Raw genomic sequence first — 18,677 nt, forward strand, 5'->3', positions numbered from 1 at the left:
GTATATATCACATCTTCTTTATCCATTCATCCATTGATGCACACTTACTTTGTTTCCATGTCTTGGCTATTGTGAAGAATACTGCAGTGAACAAAAAGGTGCATATATCTTTTCAAATTAGTGTTCTTTGGATAAATAGCCAGAAGTGGAATGGCTGGATCACATGGTAGATCTATTCTTAATTTTTTGAGAAATCTCCATATTGCTTTCCATAGTGGCTGCACCACTTTACATTCCCACCAGCAATGTATGAGGGTTGCCTTTCTCCACATCCTCTCCAATACTTGTTATTTCTTGTCTTTTTAATAATAGCCTTTCTGATGGGTATGAGGTGATATCTGATTGTAGTTTTGATTTGCATTTCCCTAATAATTAGTGATGTTGAACATCTTTTCATATGCATGTTGGCTATCTGTATATCTTCTTTGGAAAAATACCTATTCAGATCCTCTGCCTATTTTTTAATTGAGTTGCTGGTTTTTTTGTTGTTAAGTTGTATCAGTTCTTTATATATTTTGGATATTAACCCCTTATTGGATACGTGATTTCAAATATCTTCTCCCAATTGGTAGTTTTTTTTTTTCATTTTGTTGATTGCTTCTTTTGCCATGAAAAAGCTTTTTAGTTTGATATAGTCCTATTTGTTTGTTTTTTCTTTTATTTCCCTTGGCTGAGGAGACATATTCAAAAAGATACTGCTAAGACTTATGTCAGAGAATGTACTGCCTATATTTTCTTCCAGGAGTTTTATGGTTTCAGGTCTTACATTCAAGTCTTTAATCCATTTTGAGTTAATTTTTGTGTATGGTGTGAGATAATGGTCTACTTTCATTCATTTGCATTTGGCTGTCCAGTTTTCCCAACACCATTCATTGAAGACACTTTCCTTTCTCCATTGTATGTTTTTGGCTCCTTTGTCAAAAATTATCTGTCTATAGATGTGTCAGTTTATTTCTGGGCTTTCAATTCTGTTCCATTGATCTGTGTGTCTGTTTTTCTGCCAGTACCATGCTGTTTTGATTTTTATAGCTTTGTAGTAAACTTTGAAATCAGCGATTTTGATGCCTCCAACTTTATTCTTTTTTCTCGGGATTGCTTTGGCTATCTGGGGTCTTTTGTCTTTCCATGTAAACTTTAGGATTCCTTGTTCTATTCCAGTGAAAAATGTCCTTTGAACTTTGATAAAGATTGCATTCAATTTGTAGATTGCTTTAGGTAATATGGACATTTTAACTGTGTTAATTCTTCCAATCCGTAACCATGAAAATCTTTCCATTTCTTTGTGTTTTCTTTGATTTCCTTCATCACTGTTTTATGGTTTTAGTGTACATGTCTTCCACCTCCTTGGTTAAATTTATTCCTAGGTATTTTATTCTTTTTGTTGTGACTGTAAATGGGATTGTAGTCTGGGTTTCTCTTTCTGCTATTTGGTTGTTAGTGTTTGAAACACAACTTACTTTTGTATGTTGATTTAGTACCCTGCAACTTTACTGTATTTGTTTATTATTTCTAATAGTTTTTTGGAGGATTCTTAGGGGGTTTTCTATATATAAAATCACATCATCTGCAAATAGTGACAGTTTTCCTTCTTCCTTTCTGCTTTGGTTGCTTTTTTCTGTCTTTTTCTTGCCTGATTTCTCTGTCTAGGACTAGATTGAATAAGAGTAGTGGAAGTGGGCATCCTGTTTTGTTCCTCTTCTTAGAGGGATGGTTTTCAGTTTTTCACTGTTGAGTATGATGTTAGCTGTGGGTTTGTCATATGTGGGCTTTGTTCTGTTGAGGTACTTTCCTTTTACACCCATTTTATTCAGAGTTTTCATCATAAATGGATGCTGAAACTTATTGATTTTTATTCATTTTGTTAATGTGATGTGTCACATTTTAAAAATTTAAACAAATGAAATTAAAATGTTTAAGAATTGTGTGTGTTGCTTTTTGAATCCTCATATAAAAATAGCTGTCTCTTTGTAGCAAAAAGTATAAAAGGGTTTCTGCTGTTTATTATACCACCTCCTTCTGCAAATATTGAGGACTTCTATTCTCTATGAGTAGAGGAATGATGTGATTTGAGCTGTGCTTCATAAAGATTGCTCTGGCAGCAATGAAAGAAAAAGTAGTTGGGAACAGGGAACTCAGAAGTGGATAGTCAGCACCACAATGAGAAGACATTGATATGGGCTATATGGCATTGTATTTAATTAGAATACTAAATCATAAACTTTCAAATTATGCATAGTAATTAAATGCTCATTTGAAATATCTCATATAAAAGAATGAATTTTGGGGCCGGCCCCATGGCCGAGTGGTTAAGTTCACATGTCACGCGCTCCACTTCGGTGGCCCCGGGTTTCACTGGTTGGGATCCTGGGTGTGAACATGGCCATGCTGAGGTAGCGTCCCACATGCCACAACTACAAGGACCCACAGCTAAAATATACAACTATGTACTGGGGGGATTTGGGGAAAAGCAGAAAAAAAAAGACGATTGGTAACAGTTGTTAGCTCAGGTGACAACCTTTAAAAAACAAAACAATGAATTTTGTTTGAACACTAGTAAGAAAGAGGTATAAGGTAACTGATATGAGAGAAATGTAAGAAAATAGCAGAAAATTGTAATAAATCTACTATGGATTCAACAGACTTTAACACTACAGCCCTCATAAGTTAGAGTATATTATTCTATCATTGTCTTTATTGTACAACCAGAACTCTTTATTTTTAATGAATATATTTCTTTTCCTTTTGTGATTGACCAGGAAACTTAATAAGACCTAAAATAGATACCCTGCATTAAATATACAGAACATAAATGGAAAATATTTTCCCTTTTTGCTTTCTTACTCATTTGAAAGTATTTATAGATGTATGAGATAGGTATCTTTCTCCCAAACGCATCCCTATTTGCAAAGTTTTGTACTACCTGTTACAAGTATTACTTGTTGGAAATATTACCAGATTTCAATGTCATTTTCTATATGAGACAATTAACAAAATGTAAAGTTTTCCAAACAAGCTATCAGACGTTATTTTATTGGAGGCTTAAAGAAGGCTTGTGTTTTAACTTTAACGGAAAATAGTTGTGAACAATGGCATTCATATAAAGAAAATGAGTAGACATATAGAGAATCCAATGATGAAAATATTTACAATTTTAGCCTTTGCTCTTTACTGTTAAATCTCTCTGCTCCTTTATATCACACTGAGAGTTTCCAGAAGGGACAATAAACTGCCAGTTCTCTGAGAAGGTGGAATATAGTGCAATCAGAGTTCTACCATTCAAAGCAAATAATTAAATTTTTATGCTGTTCACGGCCTTTTGTATTCCTATACCTTGCTTCTGATCAATTCTCTGAGAGACACATGGGAGAATTTAAAATTTTCAACTATGAAACTGATTAGATTGCATAGACTCTGCTTTCTGAATTTCTCAGTTTAATGTATGATTTAAAGCTTAGAATTGTTAAGAAGTACAAATGAACAAAATTATCCATGTCACTGGAAGCATGAAACTTATTTAAATATTGGAGTTTTGATCTAATTCCAGGGAATGAGTAAAAACTATCCTAATTTAGGTTCAGCCAATTAATTCAGTTTTTTCTTGGTTTACCCTCAAGCAAGTCAATTTTCGATGAACTAAAACAAATGATGAGAATATTTGTGTTCTTAAATCATTCGACTCAACATGAAATTTGTTCTTGATCCAGGCAATTGATTTAACTTGCAAAGAAATATTCTTAGTGTTTCCAAAAGGTAATTAGGCTACACAAATGCTCAAGTTGTTGAATTGCTATTTTAGATGTGTGAGTGTAAGGGTATGTGCTTGAGAATTGTGACAGTTTCAAACACATTTTCCATGGAAGTAAAAGCACAGATGATTCATTCTTCTGTATTTCAGGGTCATCCACATTCCTAAATCTACTATAATCAAAGCCACAACGGCAGAAGTAGTGCAAGGACTTTGCAGCCAAGCAGACTGGCTTCAACGCCCATATTGGTTCCTCCTGGCTGCATAACCTTAAGCAAGTTCTTTGCGTTCTCAACCTCAGTTTTTTCATCTATAAAATGGGCATAATGAGCATCAGCCTCATAGCATTGCTATAAATATAAACAAAACAGTGCTTGAGTAATGCACAGTCTGGTACATGGTGTCAGCTTGGCTAAGGTTAGTGATTGTTATTAAATACAACATAGAATTATATTTGAATACCACATGTGCACTAAATAAAAAATTACATCAATACTTAGGTTTGTAATTTAGTCACTTTTCTCCCTTTCTCAAATCTTCTGTCCTTTTCTTCTTCTATTTTTAAGTATGTGATTTTTTCCCCCCTAAATCATGTCTCTTTAAAACACAAAGGAGACTTCTCCCTAGGATCCAGAATGCTCACTAGCACTTCATCTCCTGCCCCAGCCCTCTGATGTGTGGTGGATGTGTTCCTCTGGGCCAGACACATCCAGAGCTGTGATCCTCAGGCAGATGTCGTGTGCCTCTGGGGATCCATGAAGACTCTCCACCGGGCTCACAGGCATGTGGATAGTTTCAAGACAGTCTTCTTTTCCCATCTCTTTCATAGACACTTTTCTGATCTTCAAAAGAAAGATGTAGCTCTCATCTTTCCCTAACATTATGGTGATGATTGCTGTAGGGTGCAAAAATCCTGCAAAAAAAACTACCCCCCAAAACAAAAAGACCAATGTAATTATGGTGTTGGTTAGAGATAGGGAAGGATGCCATAGTGATTATGTGTCAAACACTACATAAATCCTTCACAACTCAGATTGTTTTCAGTTTTTAACAAAATTAAATATTTCATGATAAATCACTATGTGGTTTTTTTCATATACCTTGGAGGGAATTCAAAGAATTAAGTCATGTTGCTATAACGAAACTTTTCCATCCACATCTATGTATTTATGTGAACCAGTTTTCTCCATGCTTACATTTAAAATAATATTAATACTGATGCTGAACCCTTAAATTCCTACTGTGTTAAAAATAGGTGGATTTAAATGCATGCTTATTCTAATGTGATCAAAGAACATAGAATCTTGGAGTTCATATATTTAATTGAGTGCCCTTAGTTCTATCTAGAGATGAAATTGGGTCTGTGCTGTTATGTGATACTTCCTTTTTGAGCATTGACTATAAACTGAGATGGTCATCCCCTAGACTTTCTGTTCCATCAATTTCTCTTGTCTTCTGGAGCATTCCTATCAGCATTCAAGCTTGCTGCATTATATCTCTCATCCTAAACAAATGAATAAAAAGTTCAAGGATAAAAGAGTGCTTATGGGGGGGCTGGCCCCGTGGCCGAGTGGTTAAGTTCGCGCGCTCCGCTGCAGGCGGCCCAGTGTTTCGTTGGTTCGAATCCTGGGCGCGGACATGGCACTGCTCATCAGACCATGCTGAGGCAGCGTCCCACATACCACAACTAGAAGGACCCACAACGAAGAATACACAACTATGTACCGGGGGGCTTTGGGGAGAAAAAGGAAAAAATAAAATCTTTAAAAAAAAAAAAAAAGAGTGCTTATGGATACAGCAGTGACTGAGAGGAGATGGAGTAGAGATGGAGATTATTTCTGCTATTTGCAGGAGCTGAGAAGTGGAGCAAGGGAGGGTTATTTTTTGTTTTGTTTCTTTTGCAAAATTGCTAATCATTAATGACGTGCTCTTTTGGACTTTGGTGATATAGAATTAGCAAGTGTTTAAATATGGTTGTTGGAGGGAGTGAGGCTGTGAAAACTGCAAAATTATTTAAAAATTTTTTAAACTGTAATAATATATACAAAACAAAATTTACCATCTTAACCATTTTAAGTTACGGTTTTAAGTGTACAGTAGTATTAAGTATATTTACATTGTTGGGCAATCAATTCCAAGAACTTTTTGCAAAACTGAAATTATATACCCATTAAACAATAACTTTGCATTTCCCCCTCTCCCCAGCCACTGGCACCACCATTCTGTTTTCTGTTTCTATGAATTCTAGATACCTCATGTAAGTGGAATCATACAGTGTCTTTTGTGACTGGATTGTTTCACTTAGCATAATATCCTCAGGGTTAATCCATGTTGTAGTATAGGTCAGAAAGCTCTTCCTTTCTAAGGCTGAATACTGTTCTAATGTGTGTATAGACCACATCTTGTTCATCCATTCATTCATTGATGGATACTTGAATTGCTTCCATCTTTTGGCTATTGTGGCTAATGCTGCTATGAACTTGGGGTGCAAATATCTTTTATAGATCATATTTTAAATTCTTTTGCCTAGATACCAGAAGTTGAATTACTGGATCATATGGTAATTCTATTTTCACCTTCTCGAGGAACCTCCATAATGTTCTGTGTAGTGGCTGCACCATTTAACATTCTTACCAACAGTGTCTAAGGATTCTGATTTCTTCACATCCCTCCCGACACTTAATATTTTATGGATTTTTTTGACAGTAGCCATCCTAATGGGTGAGAGGTGATATCTCATTGTGGTTTTGATTTGCATTTCCCTGATGATTAGTGATATTGAGCATCTTTTTATATGCTTCTTGGTGCAAAATTATTTTAAATACCAATATTCTTCCTTATTCTGAGAAATGAAAATTTCTCTCGCATACAATAATATTGAGAGAAATTCTGTTAAACTTTAGTAAGGTACAGTGTTATTAAACACTACTCAAAGTTCAAAATATTGAAATATCAGTATTCTGCTATAGTTTCTCAGTTAGTCAAGAACATGACTTTTTAAAAAACTCTAATACTGGTTAATCTTTCATTCTTTGTTTTAACTCTTAGATGAAATTTTCTTATCTCAAAAATCCTCTTGAACAGCTGTAAGCTTCTATTTTTCAAAAGTTTTATTACAAGTTACCAGAAAAATGCGTACCCTCCCTCTCTCATGAGATGGAAACAAGAGATAAACATGCTGTCCTATGGAGAAAAATTCTGTTATCCAGAAGCTCCAATAAACTGTTTCTCTTATCAAAGACTCTGTGGTTTCTGTAATGTTATACTTAGGTTTATTTATTCAACAATATTTACTCAATACCTAGTCTTGGTTAGGTACTGGCCACCCAAAGATAAAATGATGTAACTTCTGCACTAAAAGATCTGCCAGTCTAGTGGTGAGAGCAGACAAGAAAGTCAGCAAGCTTAACACAGAGTGACACGTGTTGCCATTGAAAGCAACTTGCCCAAAGATTTATTATTTAAGGGTTTATTGGGAGGATAAAGGGAATTAATTAGTTGAAGCCAAGAATTTAGCATGGGAGGGACTTGAGAAGAGGGATGGGGAAATGAGGTGGATATAAGGTGCCTTAGAAGTATTTTAAAATATCAAAGACATAACTGAAGTTTTCCAACAAATATTTTCAAGGACATCCTCCGTTACTCTTGTCCTTCCATTTTTAGTTGATAATTTTGATGCATCTATGTATATTACAATGAGGCGCTTGAATGGATAGATGTAAAAATTATAAATACCTTACTGGGTTATTGCTTGAATTTTACGTAAGTGCAAACAAATGGTGATGCTTTAACTGCCTGGTTTAACAACCATGATCTTACAAGGTCATTTCTATGTCATTTATTTTGTGCTGAATTTGTATTTCATTTTTACAATGAAGGAGGAAAATTTATAGTTCCTAAAATAGTTTCATGTCATGTTAAGAGTTTTAAGATGTTCTTTTATTCACTTTTACCTCACTGACAAGGCACTGATTTCCTTAGGATCTTATATTCTCATATTTATGTAACTCAAAAACATTGATTAAAAATCTTGATCTACAGAGAGAGAAGTTCCTTGATATTTGAGTTCATGGCTTGATTGTTGTGGATTATCAAGGAAGGTGAAGGTGCTTCTTCAGGTATTTACGCTTGAGTTAAGAAGGCTCCTGGGTAAAATGTGTTTTTCAGGTTCTGATGACTTTAAATGGAATTAATATCAAATAATTTCAGATTTGACATTGTCTGATGAAATCATCGAGCACAGATCTCTCTTTCTACATCTGAGCACACTGAGATGTACAGAACTCAAGTAATTTGAGCAAGGAAATAAAATTAGTGTAACAAGTGACAATACAATCAGATACTCAAAGACGTCTTCCACTTAGCCTAAGTGAATTAGTTATAAGCACTGATAGAAGTATTGTGCCCTCTCTGGGCAACTTATTGAAAGTTGATGATTTTTAAAAAATACCTATTAAGCATGTGCATGATTCTACTTTCATTTCTGGTATATGTAGTTTTCTTGCCACTGTACTAAACAAATTAGATACAAGAGGACACCCATCTAAAATTTTCTTTGAATTGAAGGGCTTAAATAAATTGAAAAACATGCAATGAGATAGAAGAAAATGCATACAGAGACAAAAATTGGGAAGAGAACTAATACAAAATTAAAAGAAGTCACCCCATTTTGAATCGTGCTTTTTGAGCATCATTTCTCTCTCCTCTCTTCACACTTCTGTTCATAATGGAGCTGTGTTCAGATTCTCCTGCTTTCATGATTCTTGGTCAAGCCTAGTCCTTCCCTTAGCAGGCTGAGTTCTTAAGAAAATGAGAGAAAAGCCAGTTATTTGGGTTCTTCTGTTCTGCTCTTTCACTTCTGTTGGGAAGCGCAGCACTGGAGGGATCCATTCAACCATCATACCTCTTTATTCTCTCTCTTTAAAACATTTTTACTGAAAAGTTTATCATTTATTTTTAAAATGTCTTTCCTTGGTTTATGTCACAAATGTTTGAATTCCCAGGGGGAAGTTTTGATTTTCCACATCATGCATATGAGAATCTGGGTTCAACAACCACTTTAACTGAAATCTCCTTTAAAGGGCTATAGACTTGTCTCACTTTAATTAGTAAAAGGAGGTAACATGTCTGAGTATTGACGTGTGCTGGCTGTGGCATACCTTCTCTACATTCTCTCCTTTAATCCTAGCAGTACTTCTGTCAAGTACATGCTTATTAATCCCACAAAGTCTCGCAATTTAATAGTAACAGGCATAAAGCCTGGGACTTTTTGATTCTAGAGTTTACAGGGTTACCAGTGTGCTATGGACCTTGTCCCCAAAAGCCCACAGCACAGTGCTTTGTATATGGTAAATTCTCACTAAAAATTCAGTTGAATGGGACTGAATTGATGTACTGGCAGCCTATATTCACTGCTCATTGTTACAGTCAGAAATTAAGAAATAATCATTTCCCTAGTAAGAAGAATTAATACAACCCTAAGGCATTAATTTGCTAATTATTTTTCACCATGGAGAATATACTCTAATAATCACTCTTACATATCTTATATGCTACACAAACACTTCCAAGTTTCTTAAATTATTAACCTTGACCTCTGTGGTCTTCAGGGAACATTAAAGTGGGAAAATGAAGTAATATCATCAATAATCCTTTCTACATGATATGGTGAACTGAGTGAAATATGATGAGTTACTTTTATTTGGGAAAACATAATGTTACTCTATTTTGACTCAAGGGTGTTAACATTTTTAGTGTTAGCATTAATTTGTTTTCTTTTGATCATACAGTTATTACATTCATTTTCCTTAGTCCTTAGCAATGGAAAAACATCTCCAATTGCCAAATGCTAATGATGTGTTCATAGGGTCTTAAAGCATACATCTCATTAGGTTTCTGTTTTCCAGCTGTTAAAAGTTTCTGAAGTAAGTATTTGTTTCTCTTGGGGGAATTTTGCTTGTGTACTTTAAAGATACATTTACCATTTCCCCCAGGTGATTTGTGCCAGTATCTGTCCTTCATTATCATACCAACAAAAAGTTTTTCTTTTTGCAGTCTTATGCAGTTTAGATAACTTTGGTCTATTCTTCCAAAAACATTAATAGAGTACCTGCTGCATGTTTCTTCAAAAAATATTTTTTGTTCTTCATCTTTGAAAGAGTATGTTTATCGAGAGAGAGTCTATGAATCAATATGAGATTTGTTTTATACTTTTTAAAAATTTTGACTTGAGCTTTGTTGTTAAGCATCCTCAAGAAGTGGTTTTGTTGTTGTGATTGTTTTAGTATTTAAGCAAATAAAAATAGCTATTTGTGGTACCACCTACAGGGTTCCTAAGAAGACATAAATCTGAGCATCGTTGACCCTTTCGTAATACTGCCCCATCCTCTCCACATGCAACTGAAATGAAAATGTCAGGAGGACACTGAGATTCTCTTAGATTCTCTCGTTGGCTCTTAGATCTCCCATAGCAAAATACCATGAAGAAGCAACTTGAATTTAGTTATTTTTGTTCCAGTGTATGCAGAAAATTGATAATAATAAAAAGCTTAAATTTGAATTTTATTTTTTACGGTGGCTTTCAAATACATTTTCTTCTAACTTATCTTCACAACTCTCTTGTTGGAAGACGTTAACCCACTTTAAAGAGAAGTACACAGAAACTCACAGAAGTGAGTTCTGAGTCCCAATTCACCTAGTTAGTAGGTCACGAATTAAACTTGAGCGTTCTGATCACAAGCCCTGTTACAGTGCCACTTCACTTTCCATGTTAGATGCCATGAAATGAGAAAAAAATGGAGTAAGCATGTCTAAAGTGATTGAAATTATAAGATGTAGTGGCACCCCATATTCAAGTAAAGGGTTATAAAATATTTTAAATGCATATACATATTATATATTATTTATAATATATATTCATTATATAATATACTTTCAGTATATTATATACATGCAGATATAATTTATACAATATGTATGTCTTAGATTGTCCAACTTTTCTATTTAAGGAGTTTTGTCTTAGTGTGACAAAAAAAGATAACCTAAAAGGAGTCCTTCTAACTGGTTTCCTTGGAAATGATAGAGAGACAAATTGAGATTGTTGTTTCAACAAATGAATCCTTTGCTTTGTTCACAGCTGCAGACATTCTTTGAGACATTCCTGAGAGCCAGCTCACCTCTTCAGGCTTTTGAGAAGATGAAGGAAGCAATTAGCAAGCTCCTGTTAGCAGCTGAGGTATTCAGTGAACCATCTACTCCAGGACCAAAGGCCTTCAATAGGTAAAAACAAATTTCAATGTAAAAAAAGAAAAAGAAGAAAAAAAATCTACCATCTAAAAATTGATTGTTAGTGAAAATATATCCTAATTATTACAAGTAAGTGCTACTTGGAAAATTTTACGTCAGTATACAAATATGAAGCCAGCCCTGGCGGTCTAGTGGTTAAGATTTGGTGCTCTCCCCACCGCGGCCCAGGTTCTTTTTCCAGTCAAGGAACCACACCAACTGTCTGCCGGTTGTCACACGCTGGTGGCTGTGTGTTGCCATGATGCTGAAAGCCATGCCACCAGGATTTCAAATACCAGAAGGGTTACCCATAGGTTTCATCGAATCAGAGCTTCTAGACTAAGACAGACTAGGAAGAAAGACCTTGACACCCACTTTGGAAAAGACTGGCCCTGAAAATCCTAAGCATAGCAGGAGAGCCTTGTTTGATACAGCAGCAAAAGGTGAGAGGATGGCACAGAAGGATCAAGCAGCATTCCACTTTGCTGTACACAGTGTTGCTAGGAATCGGAATTGACTGGTCACAAGGATTTGGAATCGACTAGATGGCAATAACAACAACAAAATACAAATATGAACATCTAAACATATTTCCTAATTTATAGATCCTGAAACTTCAGAGTATGTTACCAACTTGCTAGTATCTAAGTAGTGGTAACAAAAAATGGAGCGCAGTTATTTAATTTTTTAATTGCATCTCCCTTTCAAGCTCAGCTGTTTCTATCGTATAGACTTTGCATTGACTAGGTGTATTTTTACTTATACACCTTTATCAGCAAAATTCAGTAGTTCTTATCTCCCTATATGGTTTACTTAAATACAATTTAATGCCTTTTTTTTAGAGAAATGTTAAATCTAGTATGTCAAAAAAAAGGGGAGGTGACTCAAGCATTATCTTGCTTTATATTTAAAGAAGAATGCCAGCTTGTAGGATAGCAGAGTCTCCTCCATATTTATGTTTTCCTGGAGTAACTTCACTGTTTAGCTTAATGTGTTATGAATACTTTAGGTATATTTGTCTTTTTCATAAGGAACGAAACAGACTCTAAATCCAAACATAATTACATGGAATTTTAGATTACCCAATCCACTGCTCTTTTTAATTAGTACAGACCTTGAAATTTAACCATAGTAATTATTAATAATATGATACCAAATAGTAGAATAGATGTAGCAAATAGAATATATTTTTATGTTATTTTGTATTTTTATTTCAGATGCCGGTTATGTTTTCAACTTTTAACTTTTGACATCGGTTACGGCAATTTCAGGTACCCTGTAGTGCTCCAAGTGAGTATGTCAAAGCCCTCACGTGAGTTTCCACTTTTGCTGACAGATCTGTGTGTGTGTGTGTGTGTGTGTGTGTGTGTGTGTTGTTTTCATTCATAGTAATCAATCAATAAATAGCAACTTGCATCTAAGTCACTACAGGGCTTATATTTATGGTGGCTCAGAGAATTAACTACTATGTGGAAAATCTATGATTTGAGCTCCAATCCCCATTTATATATCCCTATAGAACAAGCGTAGATTTTTCTATGATTCAACCACTGTTACTGAAATAAACGTGGCATAAAACTATGTATCAATGCAGAAAAGCAGAAATTTGGATCATAGAAAACAGCAGACTACACAACTTATTCACATGACTTTATAAAAAAAGGTAACTCTTTTATTCTTTACATAGAGATATTTAGTTTAAAATTGCCCTCTATTTTAATTTTAAAAGCCATAGGAATTTCTGAAATATATGATTTTTTCTAGTATCAGTTTGTGTAAATTGAAGTGTTCTTTTTACACTCTGATTGTTTTACCTCATCTCAAATCAAATTAACTCATTCACGTCATCTCCCCCAACATATTTTTCATCTAAAATAGCCCTTAGTGTCAAAAAGATGAAAAAACAATTTATTTAATTAGTTTATTAAAAGCTGGATCTTGGGATATGGGGTGGGAAGAGGAATAAAATAAAATTATGTACAACCAGAATTCAACTTCGTATTGCATTGACTGGTTTTCAAACAATTATACAAGGAGAATGATTACATTATATCTGGCTCAGACATTTAGTTGAATAGCCCAATGGTATCCAGAAAATTTTGAAACTAGGAATCTACATCTTTTAATGGTCATTTATTCATTATTTTACATACATTTAATAGTTTGTGCTGTGCTCTTTAAAATTTATTGTTCAGAAATGTTACATATTATCTTCCATGAACTCAGATTTTTTAACAATAGTTTCAAGATAAACTAATGTGACTTTATAATCCATTAGTTAATTTTCTTGTAAAGAACTGTATCTTTCAAAAGAACATTACTTATGTTTTATAAACCTGTTGACCTCCAAAAAGACCACTAGATGTCAGGTCTGATCTACAATCCAACAGGAAATGTGTCCTGTCTTACAAGTGATTCCACTGCATTCAAAACAGGTCAAAGAAAAATATTTGCTGTGTTTTCACTCTGTCACAGGTGCACGAGCATTTAAATTTTCAAGATGATGATAATATGGATTTTGAGGACCAAAATTCAGAAGAATTCCTTTTAAAAGACACTTTCAATTTTCTCTTCTCTAACGAATCTTCATTTTCTGAGATATTTCAGAGACTTTATAAATCAGGTGTATTTAAGGTAAGTGCATAGTTTTGTGTTGATAAATATTTTTTCAAGTCATTTGTTTACATAGGGCCGTTTTCTTTATTGTGCAGTTAAGCAACTTGATAATTCATTTGAAATTATTTTGGATCAGCTATATTAAACCTTTTAATATTTTTCTGACCTGAGGACCAATGTTGTTTTTATGTCAACTAGGTATGGGAGTGACTGCTTATGATGAAATTGTGGGTTGAAAATGAAGTAAGGTAGTTCCTAATCCCAAAAGAATGTTTGTGGCTATTCTGAGTAATACATTTGACATGTTATTGAATACTTTAAATGGGATCCTAGAACTTTTTAGAGGCAGGCTAGAGTAACAATGAGTGCTCTAGATTGATGTCAAGGGCCTGGACTTAGAATACGAATATTCACATCTGGTTACTATCGTTGGTTCGGTGCTGGTGATTAGGATGTAGTGCTTCAGAGTAGCATTGGTTAATTTTTATGGCATGTTAGTACAAGTTTTCTTGATGCCTCAAAAAATCTGTACCGATTACTAAGTACAGTATTATTCTTTATATATCTTTCTGTTTTAAAAACTATATTTGACAAATTTGTAAGAGCAGAACGTGAAAGGTTTCACAAACATCAGTGCCCTACAGAGAGATGTTTGTAACAGATATCACATAGACCTCTGGACTGCTGTGTCCTTATGATTTTATTGATTTTTTTCCCCATAATTCCTGTTTTCCTTCTTTAGTGAGTTGAGTTGTCATTAAAACCATTAGAACCACTTGACCCAGAAAGAATAGGTAATATGTGTACCTTCTGCTCTCAGGGATCCATTAGAAAAAATGAATGTGATAAGGAGGGAGTGTCTGTTTACTAGAATCTATGGCCACCATGGTAATGTCTCATATATGAGATGCATGTGTAAATGTGCCGCTCTGATCTCTAGTACCCTGAAGGCTAAAGGAGATTCTTGCATTCCCAGACTGTCGCATGCATTCTGCCCTCCTGGACTCATCTGCCCAGCCTTGCTTCCAAAGCACTAGTGAGCTTTTCCTTCAGGTCCTCTTTGTCAAATATGAAGTTCTCTTATATTCACTGTTGTGACAAGTTGAAGTTACTATGTGTTATTTAGCATTCATTAGCTCAGTTGTTTACTTATAGAGTTCAAAATTTCATTGGTTTATGAAGTGGGAGGCAGTTGGGCTAAGCATGGTTTGACTTTGCAGCAACTGCCTAAGAGCTGGTTTTTTCCCCCCTATTACAGGGTGAAAACTATCAAAAGGAACTAAATCAATGCCTGTCTTTAGAGGAGATTAACTCAATTATGACTTTCATAAAGGAACTTGGGAGTTTGGGACAATTCCAACTGGTAAAATAAAAGTGATATTTGATCCCTCTTGATTACTGAGATTATAGTAGATCAGCCATAAACTACTTAATTTTGACTTCAAACTAGGTGACAATATTTCTTTAAGAAATAGAAATCTTAAGCTTCTCCCCTCTTTTCAGAGATCTAAGCATTAAGATGAGCAGAATCCATATTCTTTACTTTGAGTGAAAGTATTGTGTGACTTATTAAAGGTAAAAGAATATGCGATTAGGATAGCTGGCAGGATTTCACAGTTCTTAAGGGAGAAAAATGTCCACTTTTTCTAAAGAAGTTTTGCTTTTAGCTTTGGGACAATGTAACCAAAATTTCCTTCTGCTTTTTTATGCCCTTTTTGTTTGTGTAAAATCAAATATTGTTGAATATAACAACATTTTAGAAAACTATATGTCTTAATTTGTTGTAATTCTACAGCAAACTTCAAAGAAAGAAAATGTAAATAATTACAACTTTTTACTGGTTTCAGCCTAAAAAAATAAAAGGCATTTGTTTTCTTTTCTGTGTATTTTTTGTGGATTCTGTTAATCTATAGTCAGTATCAAAGGACAATTTATTACATATATGTGCATGCTCAGTACTTGCTTTTTTCTATTTCTGCTACTTATATAGATAAGCTATAATGGATTTGTATTTTTCCACGTAAGATTTGTTTATACAAAACATCTCTTTAAAATAGCATTTTAAAAAATCCACTGATAATTTGTTATTAATCTGTTTGGATTAAACAGTTATTTTTTACTTTTAAAAAGTCTGTGTATTCGTATGCTACTTGTATGAGTTGTAACCGATTTACTAATTAATAAATGTTCAACACTCATTTTTAGAATTTTGCCCCATATTTTGGAGGGTTCAAAGTAAACTTATTGCCCCAAAGATAATTTAATTAGTAGATTATCATTTTAATTAATTTAAATATAGTAAGTATTATATTCGTGACAGTTTGGTTCAATACTATACAAAGATAATCAAAAAGAGCTGGCCTCACCATTCAGAATTGATAATCGAAGATATTGTGAATGTAGAGAACATCTCTCACCACAATATGAAGAAGAATTGAAGAATTATTTTGCCAGAGAAAGGGCAAACCCCAAATTCCTAACTCTCAAGAGTAGAAAGCGGAGAGCCATAGATTTTTTTGTTTTGGTAGGAGTAATATTTCCCACCCTGACATAATTCACTTGTAACTCAAGAGAATCTCTCCTCATTCTTTCTGCTGCCTGACTCACTCCATTATTCAGTTGTTTTCCGGTACCTATAGGAAGGAGAAATTCGCTTCCATTCACCCCACTTGGAAGTATGATCATCAACAAAATTAGTTCCATACTTTAAAAAAGTGGCATTTACCTTGACAACTGTACAGAAAATTAAATTATGGTACTGACCATTAGATTTTTAATAAATATCTGATTTTTCAAATATCTGAATAAATATAAAGGCTTTTCTAGTAACACTGCGCTTTTATTTATTTTCCATAACTTCTCCTGATAATCTGTTTTGAATATTCCTTCTCAGCTCTTCCCATCCACTACTCCTGGGATTCAATCTTTGATGCGTGAATTTTATGATATGGCAAATCCTATGGGAAAACCTGATTCAATCCTGACCCAGTACTGGTCTCTTTTAAATGTATTTGAACAATTTCAGCTCCTGAATAAAAAAGCACAGCTACATCCACTGGAATGGTAAGACAGCCACAAATTTGAATTGTGCAATCCAAAAAATCTAGTCTAAAGATTGATTTCAAAAGGCTTTGCCTACATTAAAGAAAGCAACAAAAAGAAGTGTGTCCAAAAATTCATGCTCTGGAAAATAAGCTTCTTTAAAGCATTGAAACCATAATGATTCTAGTGGTCTTCAAACACTAACAAAAATATGTCCAACAGTTTTTCAAACCAGCAGGACTTTACCAAAAAGTAATGTTTAAAATTAAAAGCTTCAATCTAGTTTCATTCTATGATATATATCCTTGAATTACGGGAGCATCAGACAGAAAGAATTGGGTCCGATTTGTTTTCTGAACCATCAGTCAGAGTGGAGCCCAGATGGTCTGAGTATTTATTTAGTTTTTGAGGCGTGACTTTATTTGGGAAAAATCCATCCAAATTTATAAATATGTTCTGTCTCTGCCATGATATTAGAGCTTTTTTTGTTGTTAAGAAGGTAGGACCTCAGAGGGAAATGTTTGGCTGGGAGAAAATGTCCTTGGCCTCCCATTTCCACTTCTATTCTAATGAGGAGTAATGAGGGACTAAGGGTTAGCATGGGCCAGAGAGCATATTAACACTTCCCGTAGTTGGTGAAAGGGCGCAGCGCCTCAAGTTTTGTCTGCTTCATTTTTATATGATGGAATTAAGGGAATATTTGACTTTTCTACTGCCAGGAAAACAGAAGTAAACCTAAACCTCCCAGGGAGATGAAAGACTAAATGGCCGTGCCATGATCGTTGATGTCTCTTGCATTCACCCTCAGGATGGCCCCCATTCTACTGACTTGTACTTCATTTCCTTCTGCCACAGGATATAATGAGAACTGTTTTGAAAGAAATTTTTTTGTATAATTCAAAAATGCAAATAATCACGTATTTGAAGAATTCTTAGGACAACTCTCAGAGTCAGAACTCCCTTTCATTGCCACAACTTTATGAAGTTGGACTTATTCCCTCAATGCTCAGAATTAGGAAGGCCTGACAGAATGTTTTGTTTGTTTGAAAGTTAAGTTTTAAATAATATAGCTCAATGCCCCTTTGTTTGTTGTTTGCTCTCACTCAAATAATCCAAGACTTTCTCATTCATCATTATCAATAGAGGAAGAAAAGACTCGATTAACCAAGGAGAATTTTCGTTTTTTTGGTGAGGAAGATTGGCCCTGAGCTAACATCTGTGGCAATCTTCCTCTATTTTTTGTATGTGGGTTGCTGCCTCAGCATGACTTGATGAGCTGTGTGTAGGTCTGCGCCCAGGATCCTAACCTGCCACCCCTGGCCACCAAAGCAGAGCACACAAACTTAACCACTGCACCACTACCAGGCCAGCCCCCAAGGAGGCTTTTTAAGTTCTGCTTCTAACTTTGACTAAATTCCCTTGAGATAGGCAAGCTTTGGAAAATTTGCTCCCCAATGTGTTTTTCTTAAGCTCCATGTATGTTGTAAGATTAAGTGACTGAATTAGCTTAAACCCAGAATATTGAGTTGAAACCTGACTCTAAGTGATTCCCTCCCAGTGAGGGAATTTACTGGTAGTCAGTGTTGAGAATAGTTAGAAAGAGTCAGGACTTTTTCGAATCAGACAGACTTGGATTCAAAAATCCAACTTCAGAGTTGATTAATTACAGCAGGTAAAGTTTTGACCTCTCTGAGACTCAGTTTCCCCATCTATAAAATATAGATCATACTCCCGACCATGTATTATTTCAGAAGAATTACAGAAGATAACCTCCATGTACCGCATGGCGTCTGGTACGCTGCCATGCGAGGAGGTAGTGGATATTAGTATCCTTACCTTTTTGTGTCTCTACACCACTCAAAGATGACTTTAGGATCTACAGTGGGGGAAATATTTTTCTTTCTTTTATAGGAAAAGCAAGATGAGTTTGAAAGATTTATATAAGTTAACCCTGAGACAAGTAAACTTTAGATCTTTATCAAGAAACAAT

At 34.7% G+C, this 18,677-nt stretch overlaps 1 protein-coding gene across 4 annotated transcripts in view; it reads left to right on the forward strand.

Annotated features, from left to right (window-relative positions):
* The window catches only part of CPED1 (cadherin like and PC-esterase domain containing 1), a 272,074-nt gene that overhangs the window by 110,765 nt on the left and 142,632 nt on the right, over nt 1-18,677 (forward strand). For all 4 annotated transcript variants that reach the window (XM_070512455.1, XM_070512448.1, XM_070512440.1 and 1 more), the window contains 5 exons: nt 10,881-11,023; nt 12,247-12,319; nt 13,505-13,663; nt 14,904-15,008; nt 16,539-16,708. In XM_070512455.1, the coding sequence (XP_070368556.1) occupies nt 10,881-11,023; nt 12,247-12,319; nt 13,505-13,663; nt 14,904-15,008; nt 16,539-16,708 (650 nt within the window). The remainder of the gene's footprint in view (nt 1-10,880; nt 11,024-12,246; nt 12,320-13,504; nt 13,664-14,903; nt 15,009-16,538; nt 16,709-18,677) is intronic.

This window comes from Equus asinus, chromosome 1 (genome assembly GCF_041296235.1).
Source record: "Equus asinus isolate D_3611 breed Donkey chromosome 1, EquAss-T2T_v2, whole genome shotgun sequence".
Lineage (NCBI taxonomy): Eukaryota > Metazoa > Chordata > Mammalia > Perissodactyla > Equidae > Equus > Equus asinus.